We start from the raw sequence: 19,515 nt of genomic DNA, 5'->3' as shown, positions 1-19,515 counted from the left end.
TGTAAATACAAAAAAAAAAAAAAAATACGAAAAAAATAAGAAACGTCAATGAAAGCCTACGCGTGATGTTCAATTATGAGCGGAGTAGATGACAAAAGGGTCGATTAAAAATAAAAATATTCGATCCAATTTAAAAATCAAATTCGAGACAACGCCATGAAAGGGTCGATGACGGCAAATAAAAAGAAGAAAAGAAAAAGTACGAAATAAAGTCCAACTAACAAGGAGCCTTTCATTAGTGAATTTCTTGCGAATCGAGCGTGCTTTCTATTCCGCGCTAGCTTTAATGCGACCTCGACCTATTCGACGACGAGCCTGTGCATCCTCTGCCTCTCTCGCTTCTCTCCGCCTCGTTCTATCTCACACTTTAACTCTCGTTCTCTTCTCGATGCAACGTAAAACATTACTGACGCCTCCCGACGAAAAGATAAACGTACGGAAACAACCGTGGAAATCTCCCGTCGATCTCTCGATCGATCTTACGTTAAAACATTGCTGCCATTTACGCAAACTTTTTCTTTATAGATCCCAAAGTGATATCTTTCATCTCATATTCATCTTCTAATTATCAATTCGATTCATATCGGATGGATTTATGTTCCGTCGATGTATACGAATAAGTACGATATTCGAGACGACGAAATTTGAGGTCGTACTTGGATCGTGTCGACGAGTGTGTTTAATTATATACGTGTTTTATTGTAGGAAAAACAAGAGTATATATGTATTGTAAAAATAGTATTTACGAATACTAGAACGAGCATACTCGACAGATAATTTAGCGTCCACCGACTGTTTAGTTTATCGTAATTGAGCGATAACGTTTACAAGCGGTACTTCTTGTGAAAATCGTTCGCTTTTCAAAATGCAATAAACATTCGCGGAACGTAATTTTTATCGCGGTTAAACGAGCAACGTCGAGGAATCGTCGAGCTCTAATTAAAGGCGGAACATAAGACGCAAACCAAGCATAATGAGTTTATTTATATACTATATATGTAGACATAGTTGTCATCATGGTTGTTTTTCAAACTCGATTACTGTCATTGATCGATCGTTTTCAATGATCTACGAAAAAGATTATCAATGATGTGATACGAAACGATTAGTACCAGCGTTGAGTATGAGTCTGCATCATAAAATATTTGATAAATAAACGAAGACGTAAAGCCGAATTTTTTGCTTTGCAAGAATTATGTTTTCTTTACGATACGCAACAATAAGAAAGTGTCTGAATCTTTTTTAACGTTATTTCAACAAAGTTCGTGCAAAGAGTAAATGAAGAAAAAGTCTACAATTTCTCATTATCAACGATATCTTCTCTTAACGTCAATGACGACGACGACGACGAAGACGACCAAGAGGTAGACGACGACGACGACGACGACGACGACGACGAGGACGACGAGGACGACGAGAACGACGAATTAACGTGTTCGAGTTCGAACGCGCATGGAAAACATCTGAATAAATTATTATTGTTTGTCGAACGTTTCGAACGAATGGCGACGCCCATCGCTCTGACCCATCGCCGACATGCAGGACATTATTTAAACGCTCTACTTCCACGCAGCTTATCAAATACAGGTATAATAGCACTTTACGGAAACGCGAACTGGATCCAACGACGAACGTCGAACGTCGTTTCTTGGCCGAGTCGAGTTTCATCGATCGATTTCTAAAGAATTAGGTATTCGCATACTCGAAGAGAGAAGCTCTTATAAGAATGAAAGAAATAAAACGACTGCTGATTGAGACTTTTTTAAAACGTTCATTAGATTATATAGCGATTGTTTCGTTTTGTTTTAACTTTGTTAATTTATATTTAATTAATATGTGCATATTTTATATATATATATGTATATGCACACTATTTCATTTGCATTTATCATTACTCCGTAGCCTTAAAAAGTTCTTCTTTTTCTCAAGATGGTTTATTTATCGAAATGTAATCGGTGCTCTTCGTGAGATTCAACAAAGTCTGCAGTCATTGCAAATCGGTGAGAAAAAAAACGTAGCGGTCTTCTTTGAAAACGAGGACGCGTGCGATTCGCTTGCAATTAGCCGAACCGCAGCGCGACAAGAATCTTTTCTAGCCGTTGTCGTGCAAAACCGTACAAACTTCAAGGTTTTCGCGATGAATCACGAAAAATCTCGAACCGGGAGAACTCGAGGTTCGACGAAATCACGTTTCACATCAAATTTATCCATTCTTCGGTCGTAATGACGCTCAAGTTTCTATGGCGATCGTGATTCAGCGACGTTTTCCGTTTAAAAAAAAATCGTCAAAGTTACGCGAAACGGATGAAACGATGAGACTAACAACGAATAGCAATAATGTTACGTCATTATTATATTTTTGATAGAAAGATTCACGTCAAATTCATTATTTTGATATTAAAGTAAGTGTATATTTCGAATCGAACGAACGTTCGCTAGTTTTACCGCGAAAGATACGATGTAAAACCAAGTGTTGGTAAAAATTGTTTGCCACAAAATTATTAGTTGATAACCGGAGGATAATGTTTTACTGTATATAAGTTATGAAATAAGCTTCGCATTATATAATTTTTTTTTTAGCCGCGAAAAAACATTAATTATACAGCATTAACTTTATCTATAAACAAACAATTCTTTTGCCCCTCTAAAACGTAGTTTTATCTTAGCGGTAGCCAATATGCAAATAAGTTTTGCTCATGATCAATTATATAATATTGTTTGCTAAGTATTATATTATATAATTCTTTCTTTTTTGTATATGAAAAGAACATTGAGTTTTGCGGAGCGAACTTTTACTCGGAGTAAACTTTTATTATAGGATTTTCAAAAATTTATATTTTAAATATTTCTTCGAATATCGGAAAGGAAAAATAAAAGAAACAATTATCCGACCGTCGGGAATTTCAATGCGGAGTAAAAAGAACAGGCTCGTGAGAGGCGTTAGATATTCACAAGGCGCGCAAAGTCCGAGTCCTTGATCGATTCTAGAAGTAATTAGACTGCAGGCGCGCCTTCCGATGAAATTCCAAGCAGGGGCTGTCGAATGGCGGCAATCTTATCTCGCGTACCATTTAACGGAGAAGGAAGGAAGGAAGGAAGAAAGAATGGAAGAAATAGAAATAGAACGAATAGCCACGCCCGGGATTAAAGACATTTTCTACAATTAATTTTTATCTCGAATTAGATGAAATGTCTCTTGTATATACGCATATACATGTATATACATATATGTACGTATGCAATTTCTTTTTCATTTTCATTTCATTACAAAATAAAATCAATTTATTCGAGTACGTAAAACTCTTGGAAAACTCCGACTATTTGTCGATCGATGACGATTCCATTTTCTACTTGAGAACAAAGCCCGACGAATTTTCAACGACGCGTTCTACGTCGATAATTAACGCATCCCAGCTCGGTTTCTCCTCCACGCTTTACAAAACGAACTGCTAAATTATCGTACGCGTGCCTCGTCATTCTCTCATTCGTTTTTTTTCCAACACGATTTTTCGCGTCAGGAGAGAAGAGAGGAGAGGAAAGGTGAAGAAAAAAGGATTAACAACAGCAACGAAACGTAAAAAAGAGAACTCGAACGCGATGAGAGAAGAGCTATTATAATGAAATTTATTCTCTAATTAAATATCTCACGTAATAGCGCGTTAGAATAATGTAAAAAAGACTTTAACGATTGTTCTAAATTTCAATAAAAAAAGAAAGAGATATTACATAAGCGACGACGACCAAACTTTGTTTTTTTTTTCTAATCATTGCCAAAAACGAAGTTTTTCTTTCACGGAAAAAAAATACAAGCAGATGAAAAAAGAAAACGAAAAAGAAAAAAAAAAACAGAAAAAAGATAAAAAGGAAAGAAAGCAAGACAAAGATTCTTCTTTTGTTACCTTTCAAACTTTCGGAGCACCTTAAAGAGAAGTAGCACGCGGTTGTACTTACTAGTAGCAGCGATTAGACAGAGACACGAAAAGGCGCGATGCTCTCGATGCTGTTCGACGTGGGACAAAAGAATGGAAAAAGAGAGAAAGAGAAAGAGAGAGAGAGAGAGAGAGAGAGAGAGAAGAATAGACGTACATAGGAAGAAAAAGAAAAAGAAGAAGAATAGACGTATATAAGAAAAACGAGGGACGGAGAGCGAGAGAGAAAGAGAGAAGAGAGAAAGAGAGAGAACATGTGAAAAAGAGGGATAGAGGAACTCGAACTTTCCACCATCGTCCTCGAGGATACAGCGGCACCATTCTTCAATTCTAAATCGAATGGCCTCGGGGCCCCATCGACCAATGGCCGTAGCGCAATTTTAGATGCGAGAGTGAGCTAACTTTACCCCCACTTCTCCCTATCTCTCTCTCTCTCTCTCTTTCTCTCTCTCTCTTTCTCTCTCTCTCTCTCTTTTCAGAACGCGTAGCGTCTCGCACGCACGGACACGAACGAGTCGGAGAGAAAGAGAGAGACTCCTATTCCCATGGTCCCTCGGTTCTCCTCTAATCGGTCGGCCCGTTTCGACCAATGGCAATCCGGTTTAGACGAGAGTAGAAGGTTAGGAAATGGGTGGTCGTCTATATGGTGGGGCCGTCGGCCCGACGCGCGGCTTCGCTTATGCGCTGCTTCTGCGCACAAGGCTATCCTTTGTCCAAAACTCGCTCGCTCATTCGCGTGCGCAGAACTCTCCTTCGTTTCTACCATTAAACCAATTCTATCGAATAATACGAACGTCTAATGCACGATTTCTTTTTTTTTCAAACACGAATTTTTTCTACTTTTGCAAAGATATCCTAATTAATGATTAGTAATATTTATAAACTGCACGATCCAAGGTCCGATTAAAAAAAGTGAAAATTTCGTAGAGAGAACGGAGAAGGAACGAAATAGAAGGGAGATAAGAAATGAACGATCGAGACAACTTTGGTTAAAGATTTTTCAAAAGAAAAGAATTCGTCAATAAAAATTTAGATCGATATGACATTTTGTCCAAGGGCCCGATCGTTGAAATTCCAAGGGCATCGATATATTTTTTTATAAACTCGATCGATCTAGCATCGTAGATCATAAAATGACGAATTCAACGATAGGATGAAAGGGGACGACTTCTTCTTCTACCTTCTTAATGGTCGTAGAAGGGGAAAGAGCACGCGAGGGAAGAAAAAGATATATGTGTGCCGCTAGTCCGAAGTTATCTTCCCCGCTTTGTTGCACGATCGCGGGACTTCCATTCACCGAGTAGGGCCACTTAGTGGTTTCCGAGGCGAACGAAGGACAGAACACGATGGATGTCGAAATACCGAGTCTTTCTCTCTCTCTCGCTTTTTTACTCGAGAAGGTCTTACCTCTCGTCTCGTTAAAATCTTAACCAGTATCAGGTTTTAACAGCGTCTTTGTGCACCATGTTCCATTTCGAAAGATTCGATCGTATTAAAAATTTCAACGAGTTTTTTTTTTAACGAAAAGAATAATTTCTCATCGATAGAATTAATACCATCGAATCATAAATTAGTGTCGTTTTATTATTAAAAAACGGAGAAAGAAAGAACTAACTCGTTGCTTACAACAGTTGTTACTTATGAATCAAATCGCTATATCTAATCGGTAAAAAAAATGTGAAAGTACTACAAAGTAATGTGAAAAGTGCATAACATTTATGTTTGCAAGTTTTCAGTATGTGGATCAAGGACACAAACGTGGGTGTATTCAACGATACCACCTGTCACTTTTAAGAAAGAATCGAACGTTTATTATGGTGAAAGAACGTAAGGAACAAAGGAAAAAAAAAAGATAAAACTAAGTAATTTATTAGTAACCGTAATAAAACGAGATAAAAGACTAATAAAATTAGTTGGCACGATCGTAAGGACATTTCCATTTTTACAAAGTCAAAGTCGAATCAGTGTACGACTAAGCTCATACAACGAGAAGCGAAATTGGATCGAGGCGCGCGACGCAAACTTCCTAACGTTTGCACGATCCATTGTAACTATTACTACGCACGAGTACAAAGCTGGATTCGCGTTTGCGCGCAACGTAAACGACAAGTGGGCGGTTTGTTTGAGAAACGCGATACTTTGCGTGCTTCGCGAATTAACCGCAAACGAGGTACTGCAAAATCGTTGTCGAAGATAAATCGAGATGAAAGGGAAAATCGATCTTGACAAAATTTGAAATAACTCGATCATGAAACGACGTTTGGAAAAATGAATATCGTTCAAAGGAAGAAATTCATTCGAAGAGACATTTTTGGCACGACGAGGGAAAGCGAAAAAAGCTGTAATAGTAAGGGGGGGAGAGAGAGAGTAGATACAGGTAAAGGTTGAAAAAGAACGTCGCAAAGTGCACGGGGTTCTGGTTAACCGGAGTTCCAGCTGGCGAATTTTCTGGTCCCGTGCTCTTTGTGTCCCCTTTCGTAGTAACGACCGTGAGCCAGCCGATGTATTATCGAGCAACTCCTTCTTTTCCTTCAACAACGTTCGTCAAAGTGTATTCGTCGCTTGTGTTGGTCTTCGTATAGACAGAGATCTACGTGAGAATATGTACGAACGTGGGCTGACCTCGCGAACCATTCTACTCCATTCTCTCTTCTCTTCTCCTTGTCCCCTTCACCCTTTCTCTCTTTCTCTTAACATCGTCCGTTTTTCAAGCTCGCACGTAGTACGCTAGCAACTTGTTCCGTTCCTCTTGTTTCCCTCTCTTTCGCACATTTCCAAGCTCTTTTGCTCTTCTTCAATCTATTCTTTCCTCTCTCTCTCTCTCTCTCTTCGCTCTCGGAGGATGATAGTAGTAGTAGCAGCAGTATAACGACCTCGAAGATCACGCTTTGGTTCGAAACTAATGGAACGACGTCACGAAATGAAATAATAATCCCAACGGATAAACTCTATCTTTCTCTAGATACAAGATAAAAGATTTCTATACTTACATGTGAAAGAAAAGCAAATTTGAAACAATTTCAACAAACGGATTATCGCTCGTATCGAAAAAGGGAGAGAGAGAGAGAGAGAGAGAAACGCGACAAATAGCTTCGATATTCTTGCGAGGACAATTCCAAAGCAGTGAACATTGCGTACACATAGACACATGTAAACCTATATCCATGTACATACAGTAATCGTGTATGGTATATAGCAGAGCTATAGAATTTCGAGACGCAACCGGTCGAATTAACGCTTCCATACGCGTCGTCGCGGTGTCATCGTTGAATCCGCGAGGATTCCCGCGTTACCATGAATAACGACGATCAGAAACGAACGGATCTAAATCAAAAGACTCCTCTTAACACCTGTACCGACATGAATTCGATTCGATTCGATCCGATTCGATTCGATTCGATTCTAGCAAAAGTCGAATACCAAATTAGAAATAACTAAGTACTTGCGCTACCTGAGTTTAAAATAAACATGAATTTCGAGAAAGAGACAAAAGGCGAAGATTGGAGAAATAAAGAAAGAAAAGGAAAGATCGATTCGCAAATTGATCTGAAAGGATCCGGTGTATGCAACAAATACTTTGATTGTGCTCTCTCTCTCTCTCTCTCTCTCTATACCTTTATCTCTGTTTGTCTGTCTCTATCTATCTATCTTTCTCTGTGTCTCATTCTCTTTCTCTGTTCGATTCCTGACGCTGACGTAAGATAATGCAAACGAAGAAAGGATTCCCGTAACATTTGCTGGTGATTGCAGAGAACCGTCTTTGAAGCCATCAAAGAGACTCTCCGTGTGCTACTTGGCGGCAAATGCTACGGTACCAACGAGAGAGGAGTATTATCAATCGCGGAACCCAATAATCACGACGCTCGCGTTCAAAGCTATTCGCCCGGAGTTGGTTAAGGTCACAAGTACGCTGCAACGTGTCTCTAAATAAGCCAATAGGTTAACGATTTCTTTTTTTACTGCTTCGCGGCGGACACGCGCAAACACATGCAGTTGCAAATGAAAAACGTTTCATCGATCATCGATCGCTCTCTTTCTTCCTTTTGTTTCTTTCTTCCTCCTCTTTCTCTCTCGACTTCAATCGACTTTTTGGACTCGAACGCAGTGATTCTTCTTTTACTAATGCTCGTAAGAAATAGGCGAGGTTTTAGTCAGGCTTGCTCGAAGCTATGGAAAGACGTTTGGTAAAAAAATCAAAAGAGCGTCATTTATAAGAAACGCAAGCAAAGTTGGTCGAGCTACTTTCGTTGAAAGAAACGCGAATCTTGAAAAGGAAGCCGCGAGAGAGAAGTGGGGGAGGTAAGATTTTCGTCGTGTTCACGCTTGGTAAGCGATGTGAGCGGTAATCGGATGCCAGACTGACGATACAGTCGTCGTCTGGTGACCCATTTATCGTCGGTCCGACGTCTAGGATTACCCGCGGGAAGAGAGGCTACCAGAGATTAACGTATGCAACGTCGCTCTTAACAAAGGCCTCTGCAGCGTACTCATACACCGAAAGACCAAGAGAGAAAGAGAGAGAAAATACAGCCAACATACAATAAGTGCGAGAGTAAGAGCGGACACGTGCAAATATTTCGTACGAGACTGGACCCCAAAGAGATGCACGTAAAGCTGCATACTCGTCGCGAGAACAAAGAGAGATACTTGCTTCTTCGGTGAAACTGCTTGCTCCAATTTTACAGACAAAAACGACACACGCGCGCAGATGTGTGTATATATATATATAAATATGTATGTATACAAAGACGATGATATAAAATGGACGATGAAATGCCACGAATATAGACGAAAACCACATTCTTGCAAATATTTATACGCATGGTTTAATTATATAAACTTTTGCGGCTTAACGCTGTTAAAGAGCTAGAGATGGATGAAAGAGAGAGAGAGAGAGAGAGGAGGACGAAGGAGAGGAAGAGAGAAAGAGCGATCAACCCATCCACGTGTAATCGTTACCGAGCTTCTCCTTCTCTCTCCCACCTATGCAAGTGCAGTCAACGTGTACGTGTATATATATGTATGATATGCGCGTGTACGTGTGTATATATGTATAGGACGCATACGCGAGCGCACGTGCACTGGATAGCATGAACGCGCGCGTAGAGTATCAGTCGGCCGCTAATCTCATTATTACGACGCACTGACGAGAATCGAAACTTTGAATCAAAGAAAATGTGACCGTCGGATGAAAAAAAGCGTATTTCAAAAAGAACGTAATAAATTTTCGACGTAGAATCTCTCTTTCGTTTATTTATCTAATTAATTTAAAAATTCGTACGCGGTTAAATATAGCAGTATAAAAATTATCACTTTTAAGAGGAGCGAACAAACACATAATCGCCAAAAGAATTATCAACAAATAAATGAGAACGTGGCACATCGCTTGACAATTGCTATTTTACAAGTTACACTTTCAATAATTTAGAAAATTAATGCGTAATTAGCACCCGCTAGCGATAACGAACGGTAAGCTAATTACGTTGATAAGCGAGCGATCATTGCATAAGCGTATAACGAAATTCATTACTAGCGACAGTAACGTCAATTTTATCACACGTCATCGAGACGGATCTTTTTCGTTTTTTTCCCCCTTCGAACTAATACTTGGAGTAACATTCCTTTACGAATCAACAAAAAAAAAAAAACTTCTAACTAAAAATCTAAATAGTCGTAATTACTTTTGTTTTCTTTCTTCGATCGTATCCGATCAATCAATAATTTGAAGCGCAAGAGATCTTATTTTCTGAGGCTCATGAATCACAGATACGAAATTAATCAGGAGTTTATCCTATCCACTTCAGCACGAAGGAAAACGTCAGTCTCTATCGATCGCACGTTAGCTATCGAAATCGAACGAACGAACCGATAGGTAGACGATATACCAGAGAAACTTGTTCCGGCGGAACGATTATCACGAATCCTTGTTGCTCCGATGACGTCGAAGCATCGATTCGAACTTTTCGAGGCATCGCTGGTGCATCGTTGTAAAAAGGGAGAAAGAAATGAGATAGATGGAAGAAAAGAGAGAAGGAGAGGATGGGAAGGAGGAGGTGGAGGACGAGGAGGAGGAAATGGGAAGGCGAGGGACGGAGAGGTGCCGTCTCGTCATTTTCGTCAATTTAACTTCTCCCTCCCTCGAACTTTTAAGGGTGGTAGAGGTTAGTTCGGTCCCCACCGTTGCACTCTTCGATGTCCGCCCCTGATTCGCCTCCCCCTACTATCCTCCTTCATCGGCGTCGTCGTCGTCGTCGTCGTCGTCGTCGTCGTCGTCGTCGTCGTCGTCGTCGTCGTCATCGTCGTCGTCGAAGCGAGGTCAATCGACGGAGAGGGCGAGAAGACGATCCCCACCCCTTTTCACAAGCCTCCTCCCCACCATGGCTACTCAATATCGTTTCATTACGCACCCCCTACTTCCATCCACCACTTCCCTCTATCTCTCCTCTTCCTTCCCTTATCCACCACCTCCACGAGACTCCCTCGTTCCACTCTCTAGCTCGGCGACGAAACACGAATGCCCACGAATTTTTATTGTTACTTCCCGCGCTGTTTCCTCCTCGGTTTTCTCCTTACCCACCCATTCCCCGTTTTACCCTCTCCTTTTTCTCCTCTTCCTCTTTCTCTTCCTCTGCCTTCTCCTTCCTATCCACTCGACATTCTTTTTTATGTGGCTTTTAACGATCAGTGCCAACTGCACCCATCGAACGTTTTATCATTTACCTTCGAATAATCTCAAACGAACGAAATACCAATGAACTTCAATCGCAATTAATTTATCATAACGATTGGAGTATTGATAAACGAATAGAAAAATTTATACTTTTTCCGAACGAAACGGGACAGAACGGTCAATAGCCGGTTCTAATCGCGCGGCACGTGCCAGACGGATACCACGCGTTTAGAGCGCTTAGAGAAAACAAACTGTAGCTTCGCAATGTCCCTCGTACCTATTCTCTACGCAGAGTCTGTACAGCCGATGACACGTTCTCTATCTTCGTCTTCCGCGTTTTCTCGACGTTCAGTCGATAGCCGATCGACATGATGTTAAACTCGACGAACGAGTAGACGTTCTGGCAAGACTAGAAACGCGTTGTCGTCTCTCGTTGATCTTCTTCGACACACGAATCGAAGAGGACGAGGACATTGTTGCGATCGGTTGTCCATCGTTACGTCCAGTTCCATACTCTCTCTCCCTCTCTCTCGAGTTACGTGCAAACGTTCGAACGAGGTGGATTAGAGCGCGCGTGATCGCGTCGAGATCGGTGGGAATTTGGAAAAAAACACCACCGACAAGTGTTCCCTAGGACACGCAGATTTAGACAAAGACAGAGATAACTTTGGGTGTACTAAGTTATCAATGTCACGTTCCTCCGATACACCAATGTCTCGTTTCTTTCGCGACACCTTCCGTCAGACTTCCCGAACGCGCACTGGTCGATCTTCGAAGATCGTGGAAAGGAAGTCGGAGGGGATGTTACCGAGAGAGGGACACATACACGCCGACTCGCGGAACGCCGCGAACCACCCTTTTGGAATCTTCGTGGAACAAAAGAAGGAGAGTCGAAAGTAGAAGGGAGGAATCCGCGAAAATTTCTCGACCACCGAAGCGGCAGCTGCGTTCCCGAACGAAGAAAAAAGTAAAAGAGACGCGAGGGAGGGAGAGGACACACTTCCAACGAGATGGGGATGGTAGAGAGAGAGAGAGAGAGGGAGGGAGGGTGGGAGGGAGGAAGAGAGAGGGAGCGAGAGGTCAGGAAAAAGAAGCGTAACGACGAGGAGGACGACGACTACGAGCCCAAGCAACACCGACACGCGCGTCTCCACACGCCTTCTGCGACCGACGAAACTCTCCCTTCGTCGAACCGGTTACGAGGGTGGGGAAGAGATAGGGTCTCCTTGGTGGGGTGTGTCGAGAAAGAAAGAGGAAGCAGGGGAGGACAGGCTGTAAGAAAAAGAAGAAAAGAAAGCACTTTCGGGCGGCGGCTGGAATCCGTTGTCCGTGGTCAAGACACGCAACTCTTTCGGAATTCCAAACGCATTTTGCAATTCCCAACGAGAGGCAATTTCGTTGGACCGACGGGGAAAAAAAATAATCGATTCGAACGCTTCGATCGAACAGACCTCGTCGAGTCGCTCGAAATTTTCCAAAATTTCTATCGGATCTAATCCAAGGGAGAAACGCCGGGAAGAATTAGAACGGAATCAAAGAAAAAGGAAGAAAAAAGGGAGCACGCGGAGAATCACCCTGTTGAGCGCACGGATTCAAGGGGTGTATCGGTGTGTCTAGCAGGATTCGGTATTTCGGTTCGCAACAGGTCTCAGGAGCGGCGTGTCCCTCCTCCCGGTCCGTACTCCACATACACATTCTCATGGACGCGCGCGCAACACACAAACACGTACGGCAGCACCACACAGCAGCACCACACCCACGCGAGAGGGCGAGCAGCTGTTCGTGTCTGCTTTACTCACCGACTACGAAGACCATATTCTTTGTCCATCGCAGCAGCTCCCGTCGGATGTGTCTGCGTTCCTGTATACAGCGGGCATAGGGGCAATCCGCCATTTTTGAAATCACATCTTAGAATATGGGTGTGCGTGCCGGCCGGGTGTGCCTGCCTCGTGTACCCGCGTGGACGTCCGCGTCTCCTTCGCCGCCGCCACGAGCCTCGCCACCTCCACCTTTACCACCTTCTCCTCCTCCTCCTCCTCCTCTTCCTCTTCCTCCTCCACCACCGTCGTCGTTGCCGCTGCCGCCGCCGCCGCCGCCGCCGCCGCCGCCACCGCCACCACCACTATCACTACCAACACCACCACCACCGCCACCACCACCACCGTCCTCCTCCTCCCCTTTCTCCTTTCCGTCGCCGTCGTTCTCCTCCAGCACCTCTTTCCTTTCGGTGCCGTCCCCACCAGCACCACCACTACTACTATCACCGACACGTTCACGTCCGGCAGCAACTGCACCACCACCACCACCACCACCACCACCACCACCAACGTTGCCTTCTCCTCCTCGGTACGTCGTCTTCTCCTCTTTCCCCTTCTCTTTCTTCCCCTAACAGCCGACGCGGCACGCGGCGGAGTAGCGCGTGCTTCTCTTTCGACGTCACAAACGATCCGTCTTTCTCGTCCTCGTCGTCGTCGTCGGCGTCGTCGTCGGCGTCGTCGGCGTCGTCGTCGTCGTCGTCGTTGTCGTCGTCGTCGGCGTCGTCGTCGTCGTCGGCGTCGTGGTCGTGGTCGTGGTCGTGGTCGTGGTCGTCGTCGTCGTCGTCGTCGTCGTCGTCGTCGTCGTCGTCCTTGTCTTGATCGTTTCCGTCGTCTTCGTCGTCTTCGTCGTCGTCGTTGTACGCTCGACGTCGACGGTGGCGGCGGCGGCGGCGGTGGTCCTCCGTGCAGGCTGGAGGGGTGCCGCGCAGCCGGGGAGGGGATGAGGCCGACACGACGGAGGGACGACTAGCCTCCGCGTTTCCTCCGTCCTCGGTGCCACTTCTGATAGTGGGACAGACTGCTTAGGGCATAGGAACGCGCAAAGAGCACGTGCACGCTTGCGCCCTCGACTTTCCCTCTCTCCTCTTTCTTCTTCCTGCACCGAAACGACCAGACTTCTTCAACTATCTCTTTCTCTCTTACCGATTGTAACCTGAAACAAAAGACATTGCATTTTTTATCGTTTTAAATCGAACCCCCGTATCGCTAATAAATCTACCTATTTCGAACGAAACATCGTCGAACGTCAAAAAGAAACGGAGAAAAAAGAAGTAGGGATGCTTTCGGCACGATCTCTTTATTTTACCAAATAAAAGAGAGTGTCAGACAGAGAGAGAGGGAGGAAAAGAGAAATAGAGTTTATAGGGGCGGATTCGCGCGTTCTACAGCCACGAGTCGAAGTAGAAAGGGTGAGGGCCAAAAAGGTAGGAAGAGGAGAGAAAGAGGAGGAGGAGGAAGAAGTGGAAGGAGAGAGGTGTGGGCTCGCACACGGCACATCGAGGAAAAGAGAGAGGAGGCCGAGTGCGCCTAATATGCAACAAGAGAAAAAGAATTGGCGATCAATAGGTAGTAGCTGGTAAGCGTCCTTTCATCCGCCCCCGCTAACACCCTCGTCCTTTCCACTTGCCCTACCCCTTCTCTTTCTCTCTCTTTCTCTCTTACACACCCACTGCCTCTTTCCTTCTCCTTCTCTCTGTCGCCTCTTCGGCGACTCTCTCTCGTGAACGCGCGCGCGCGACTACTGTTGCTTCTGCGTTTTCCTTCTCGCCTTTACTCTCCTTCCAATCGTATCTTCTAATTGGCCCTACTCGAATTTACCTCTTCGAGCGAGAGAGAGAGAGAGAGAGAGAGAAAAGTTAACTCCCGAATCTTAGCGAAACTTTATACGTCTTAAAAAGTCTTCGATTCGATATTATACGAATATAGGTTAATGTTACGGAGATTAGAACTGTTAGGACTCGTGATCCATCTTTTTGTTACTAGATGAAAGCTCCTTTCGACGTAATATTCTTACGTTCGATTAAAACCAAGTCGGTCGACGCCTTCCGTCGGGTCAATGAACTTGACTCTCTATCTTTCTTTCTCTCTCGCTCTCTCTTTCTCTCTCTCTCCCTCTCGTTATTACCGTGCCGACTGGAAAGCGAATTTTAGTGTCATTATTTTCGACGCTATGGCTTTGCTAAGAGGAGACACAGACGAAGACTTTCGGAGTAGCCAATAGGGAGAACGGTGGACGGAGAGACCTTGTATCGGCTTAACTCGTGCAAATATTTACCAGCCGCGATGTAGAAAATTCGTAGTCAACGTTCTCATCCTTTACGTTATACGCTATTGTCGCTCGTTTTAGAAATCGTTTAAATTATTTATATTTATGCGTTCGTTTTGAAAATGCAAAGAATCTTCCATTCTTCCCGATGATAATAACCGTGCGTAAAGTATACGGAAGTGGTCATGTTCTTAAGCTTTTTTTTAAACATTGAATGACAAAGTTAAAATGTTAAAAATGTTAAAAATGTTACGTTCCGTGCGCACTTTTATATCAAAGTACGGTATTAAATAAATCTTTTATATATTTAATGGCATTGATAATCGATATATTTCTACGTTCGGTTGAAAGTTTCCTATATCATTTCCATATCGAATCCGTAAAAAGGAGTTTCCAAACTCCTCTTATTTTATATTATATTTATTTTTGTTGTTGTCGAAATAAAAAGAACGTTATCCGTCGTGGGTAAGTATCTTGAAAGGCACATAGAGCGACAGCTGCGGACGCGAGCGTGCCTTTCTAGGTGCGCTCGGTGTAACTCTACAGAGCTCTACTGCATTCACCACGAGGCGCATGCATATGTGATGGAGGAGGAGCCGCTATCGTTGCCCGCCGCCAACGACGGCGACGACGACGAGGAGGACGAGGACGGCGTCATTGAACCTTCGGCGGGTTTCCTCTCGCTCGAGGGAAAAGCTCCAAAGCTTTAAGCCGAGCTGGACTACTCGGGTTGCGTCCTCGCTTAACCCTTTCAATGATCATCCCCCATCGTTCGTTTTTCTCCATGACAAATGTTTATTGAAAATTCTTTAGGAAATACTTTCCTGTTTCGTTGGAAGAAAAAAGGAAAGAAAAGAAAAAGAAAAATAAAAAAGAAATCGATTTTCGGATAATCGTTAAAATTTTCCTTAGAGAGCAACTTTGTAAAGAGGGAGAGGAGAGGGAGAAGTAATTCAGCTCTGGATGCAAGCTGAATATATAATCAATTAATTAAAACTAATAACATGCTTGGCCCACTTTGCATCCATGGCTTTGCATATTCGTCTCGCTGGACTTTCTTACGACCTCACGACCTCACGTATACGCGGAGGGTAAGGTGATAAAAAGAAAAAAGAGAGTGTAATAAGCGTAAACTTTGAAAGAAAAGAATCATAGTTATATGCCGTATCTTATCCATACTTTCGAGAAGCGACTATATTATAATCATACCAACGTTTCGATCGATGCTATTAGAGAATAGCATCGCTATAAAACGATTCGTTTGCTCTTATTCTACTAGTTTACTTACGAAGAATATATAGAGACAGAAAGGAAAGTTTCGTATGTGGAAACTCACAGTGGTAGATGGATATATATAGTTACGTGTATATATGTGTGTACACAAGCATTGCTCGAGCGTGCAGCTTACACGACCAACGTGTTCACGCGAGTTCATCTTCGAGTGCGTACGTTTAATGCGATACCTACTAGAAGTAATTCGAGAAGCGAGCCCTTCGTTGCGGATAATCGAGCGAAGTATATATATCCACGTATAGGGTGGGCCAGTTATCGCCATCGTGTCTTATAAACCTCAAAAAAGTTTTACAAAGTCGACCGTTTCGAAAGCAAAAAGAATTTCAAAATAAAATTTCGATTTTATTTCGAAAAGTCAACCGACTTCGATACGCGATAATTATTCAATCGTTCTCTGCGTAGTACGAACAATTTTTGAGAAATCGATCGACGGACTCGTCTTTTCGTTCCTTTTCGGAAAATGATTTTGAAAAGCCGTTCGTTGCAGCCGAATAGCGAGTTCTTCGAAAAAAAGGAAGGAACGGCGAAGAGCAGAACCTCCCACGCAACGTATCCGCACACCTTGAACAGTCACCTTACTTACTCGACTCCTAATCGATTTTCCCATTACGCGAATCCAGGGAGCAGTTCGCGGAGGCGCACGCACACACGTACGTGAAGGGACATTTACGCGCGCGCGAACACGATCTCGCTCGCTTTCCGTCGTTCCGCGTGTCCAGCTCGCATTTCCGTCCACGAAGAAACGCTCTTTCTTCTTCTCGGAGCACCGCCCTACGCGTCCTCCTTTTTCTCCCTTTACTTTTCGAAAACGGCGAGTAATATCGATCGATCAAAACGAAATCAATTTTGTGGAAAATCGTATGATCTTTTTGACTAAATATCAATCAAAATTACGACAATAAAAATCGCGATAATATTCCACCTATATCGCCTTATTTTCGAACTAATATCGGTCTTTTCTCAGATATCGATCGAAAGTCACGGTAGAACGCTTCGAATTACACCGGTTGATTCTATGTGAAATACAGAGAGAGAGAGAGAGAGAGAGAGAGAGACGCGTTTTCATCTGAGATAGCGAGAAGTCGAGCAACTTGGAAGTTCGCCAAGAGGGGCCTGGCCCTGTTGCTTTTCGACCGACTCCAACTAAGCTCGAACGTTAGAATATGCGATGAGATCGAAGAAAGCATTAACGTCTTATCCTCTTGGTAGAAATTCTCGAGCGATTCGTTGCGTCACGGTTACGTTGCTAGATCGATAGTTCGGATGACTCGACGAATAGTATTTCTATGGGCGACCACATGCGCCGTCCACGTTCACCAGTTGCATCCTCCGTGTTCGTTGGCCATTAGAAGGTAATTTGTAATAAGGAGTCTCTTATCGGCAAGAAAAAGAGAAGGAGAGAGAAGAAACAAACAACTTGTATGAAAATAATACAAATAATTGTTTAAGAAACGTATCGTACAAATGGACGATTGGTCTTTCCAAAAGGCTCGATCTCTCTCCCTCTCCGTCCCTCTCCGAATCAGTCCGTCTATCCGTCTCTTTCTCATTTTCGCCGCGGTACATTTGATTTAAAGAGGCAAAGGTCCTTCGATTCCGACACGCCCGGTGTCGGAAGGTTTCTCAAAGATGGAAGGGACCGATGAGTGAACGAGAATGAGATGGAAGATGGTAAAGAAGAAAGGAGAGAATCAGGAAGAGCAGTTGGAGGGCGAGCAAAGAGTCGTAGTAGTGGGGGAGTCGTTGCACTCGGTTTTTTCCGGCTCGTGGGGGAGTCGGTGGGTGCGAGGCAAGGGTGCGTTGGATTCGGTTACTTGGTCTCACCCCTTGGACCCACCTCCGGAGTCGAGGCAACGAGCCAGGGAGCCCTGCACTCTCACCCTCCTTGGTCTCCCCACTACTTGCATCGGCACTACCACCACCATCGGCTCCACCACCACGACTACCACCACTACTACCACTACCTACTACTACCTACAACTTGCAGCAGCGCCGGCAACAGCCGTCGTCTCCTCTTTCTCTCTCTCTCTCTCTCTCTCTTTCTATCTTCGTCGCTCGCGCAATGTCCTCCGTCTCCCTTCCACGCGCCTCAGCAGCAGCGGTGTACTTCTCGTTTTTTTAACGAAGGATCCGCTCAATACCTCGGCTGTCATAACCTCCCGGCACCCTCCCAGCACTCTCCCAGGGTGGTGCTGGTCCGCGCACCTCTCTCTCTCTTTCTAGTTCACGCAAGCCTCCGCAGGGCCCACCTCCTTCTCCTCCTCCTCCTCCTCCTCCTCCACCTCCTCCTCCTCCTCCTCCTTCTCTACCCTTCTCCTCTCGTCCATTCCTCTTCCCAGTTTTTAACGTTTCGTTCGACGTTTCCCTCTGGGTACTGCCGGAGAGAGAGAGAGCCAAGGGGGAAGTGCATTTCGTCGTTACTTTGTTTTACGTGCTTCCTCCCTCTTCTTCCTTCCTTTTACGTCTCGCGTATACCACAGCATCCTCCATTCCCTTCTCTCCTCTCCTCTCCTCTCCGCTCTTCTCTTCTCTTCTCTTCTCTTCTCTTCTCTTCTCTTCTCTTCTCTTCTCTTCTCTTCTCTTCTCTTCTCCATTCCTCTTCTCCTCCTTTTCTATCCATCACCAATCAAAGCCGTTTCTCGTATATGCTTCTTGCTTTTTCGGTCTCGCACCCTCTTCTCGAATCACGATCTCTCTTCTCTACGAGGGTCACCGGTGCAGCGAGAGCCACCTCTCGATTGGTTCTCAATTTTTATCGATTCTCTGCGAGACTAACGAGAAAGACTCTCTTTATTTCTTTTTAAAATACGCTTGGGAGACGCCTCTACGCTGCTGCTCTTCCTCGCCGTCGTCCTCTCTTTGCTCGTCTTTTACTAAGAAATTTCTCGTAAAAATCATGGAGAAAAGGGGCTGCTACTGCTACCGCAGCGGCAGTAGCAGCAGCAATTGCGTATAAAATAATACAGTCCGATATCGTCGTAAAACTGTCCACGACGTTACACGTCATAAACTTCATCGTGAATTTCACAAATTATTTACATAAAGCGTTACCTTGTTTACGATCGTACAATGTAAACAAAGAAAGTAATGCAGGTTATGCTCGTAAGATGCAAATATAAAGGCAATACTTCTCTTCATGAATATTTGTTATGTTTCTTAGATAAATCTGTTAGATTTACCAAGTCTCTCTCCTTCTTCCTATTTCTGTAATATATTGTAATTGATTTTTTAAGTAAATCTAACAGAGTTATATCCGAGGTATTTGAATTCCTAGTTGAATTCGCCCAAAAAAAAGGAATCGAAAGACCTTACGATTACGTTTATTCTATATTTATTTATTTTTTATATTTATACCCGGAAAGCTGTAAGAAAAAGAACGAATACGAAACGCGTATCAAATATAAAACGTACTTTCTCGTATGTTATAAGAAAGAGAGAGAGAAAGAGAGAGAGAGAAAAAAGAACACAGTAATGAGTCAAAGGGAGAATCAAAACGATCTTGGAGGTGTACGAAGTTGCAGAAAAATACACCTTTTCGAA

At 43.7% G+C, this 19,515-nt stretch overlaps 1 protein-coding gene across 7 annotated transcripts in view; it reads right to left on the bottom strand.

Moving 5' to 3' along the window:
- Positions 1 to 19,515, bottom strand: part of LOC127070605 (mushroom body large-type Kenyon cell-specific protein 1) — a 72,873-nt gene that overhangs the window by 19,021 nt on the left and 34,337 nt on the right. For all 7 annotated transcript variants that reach the window (XM_051008788.1, XM_051008787.1, XM_051008789.1 and 4 more), the window contains one exon: positions 12,399 to 13,569. In XM_051008788.1, coding sequence (XP_050864745.1) covers positions 12,399 to 12,427 — 29 coding nt within the window. In that variant the 5' untranslated portion in view covers positions 12,428 to 13,569. The remainder of the gene's footprint in view (positions 1 to 12,398; positions 13,570 to 19,515) is intronic.

The sequence above is a fragment of the Vespula vulgaris genome, chromosome 19 (genome assembly GCF_905475345.1).
Source record: "Vespula vulgaris chromosome 19, iyVesVulg1.1, whole genome shotgun sequence".
NCBI lineage: Eukaryota > Metazoa > Arthropoda > Insecta > Hymenoptera > Vespidae > Vespula > Vespula vulgaris.
The sequence above is the reverse complement of the archived record's forward strand: the minus strand, read 5'-3'. Positions and strand labels throughout refer to the sequence as shown.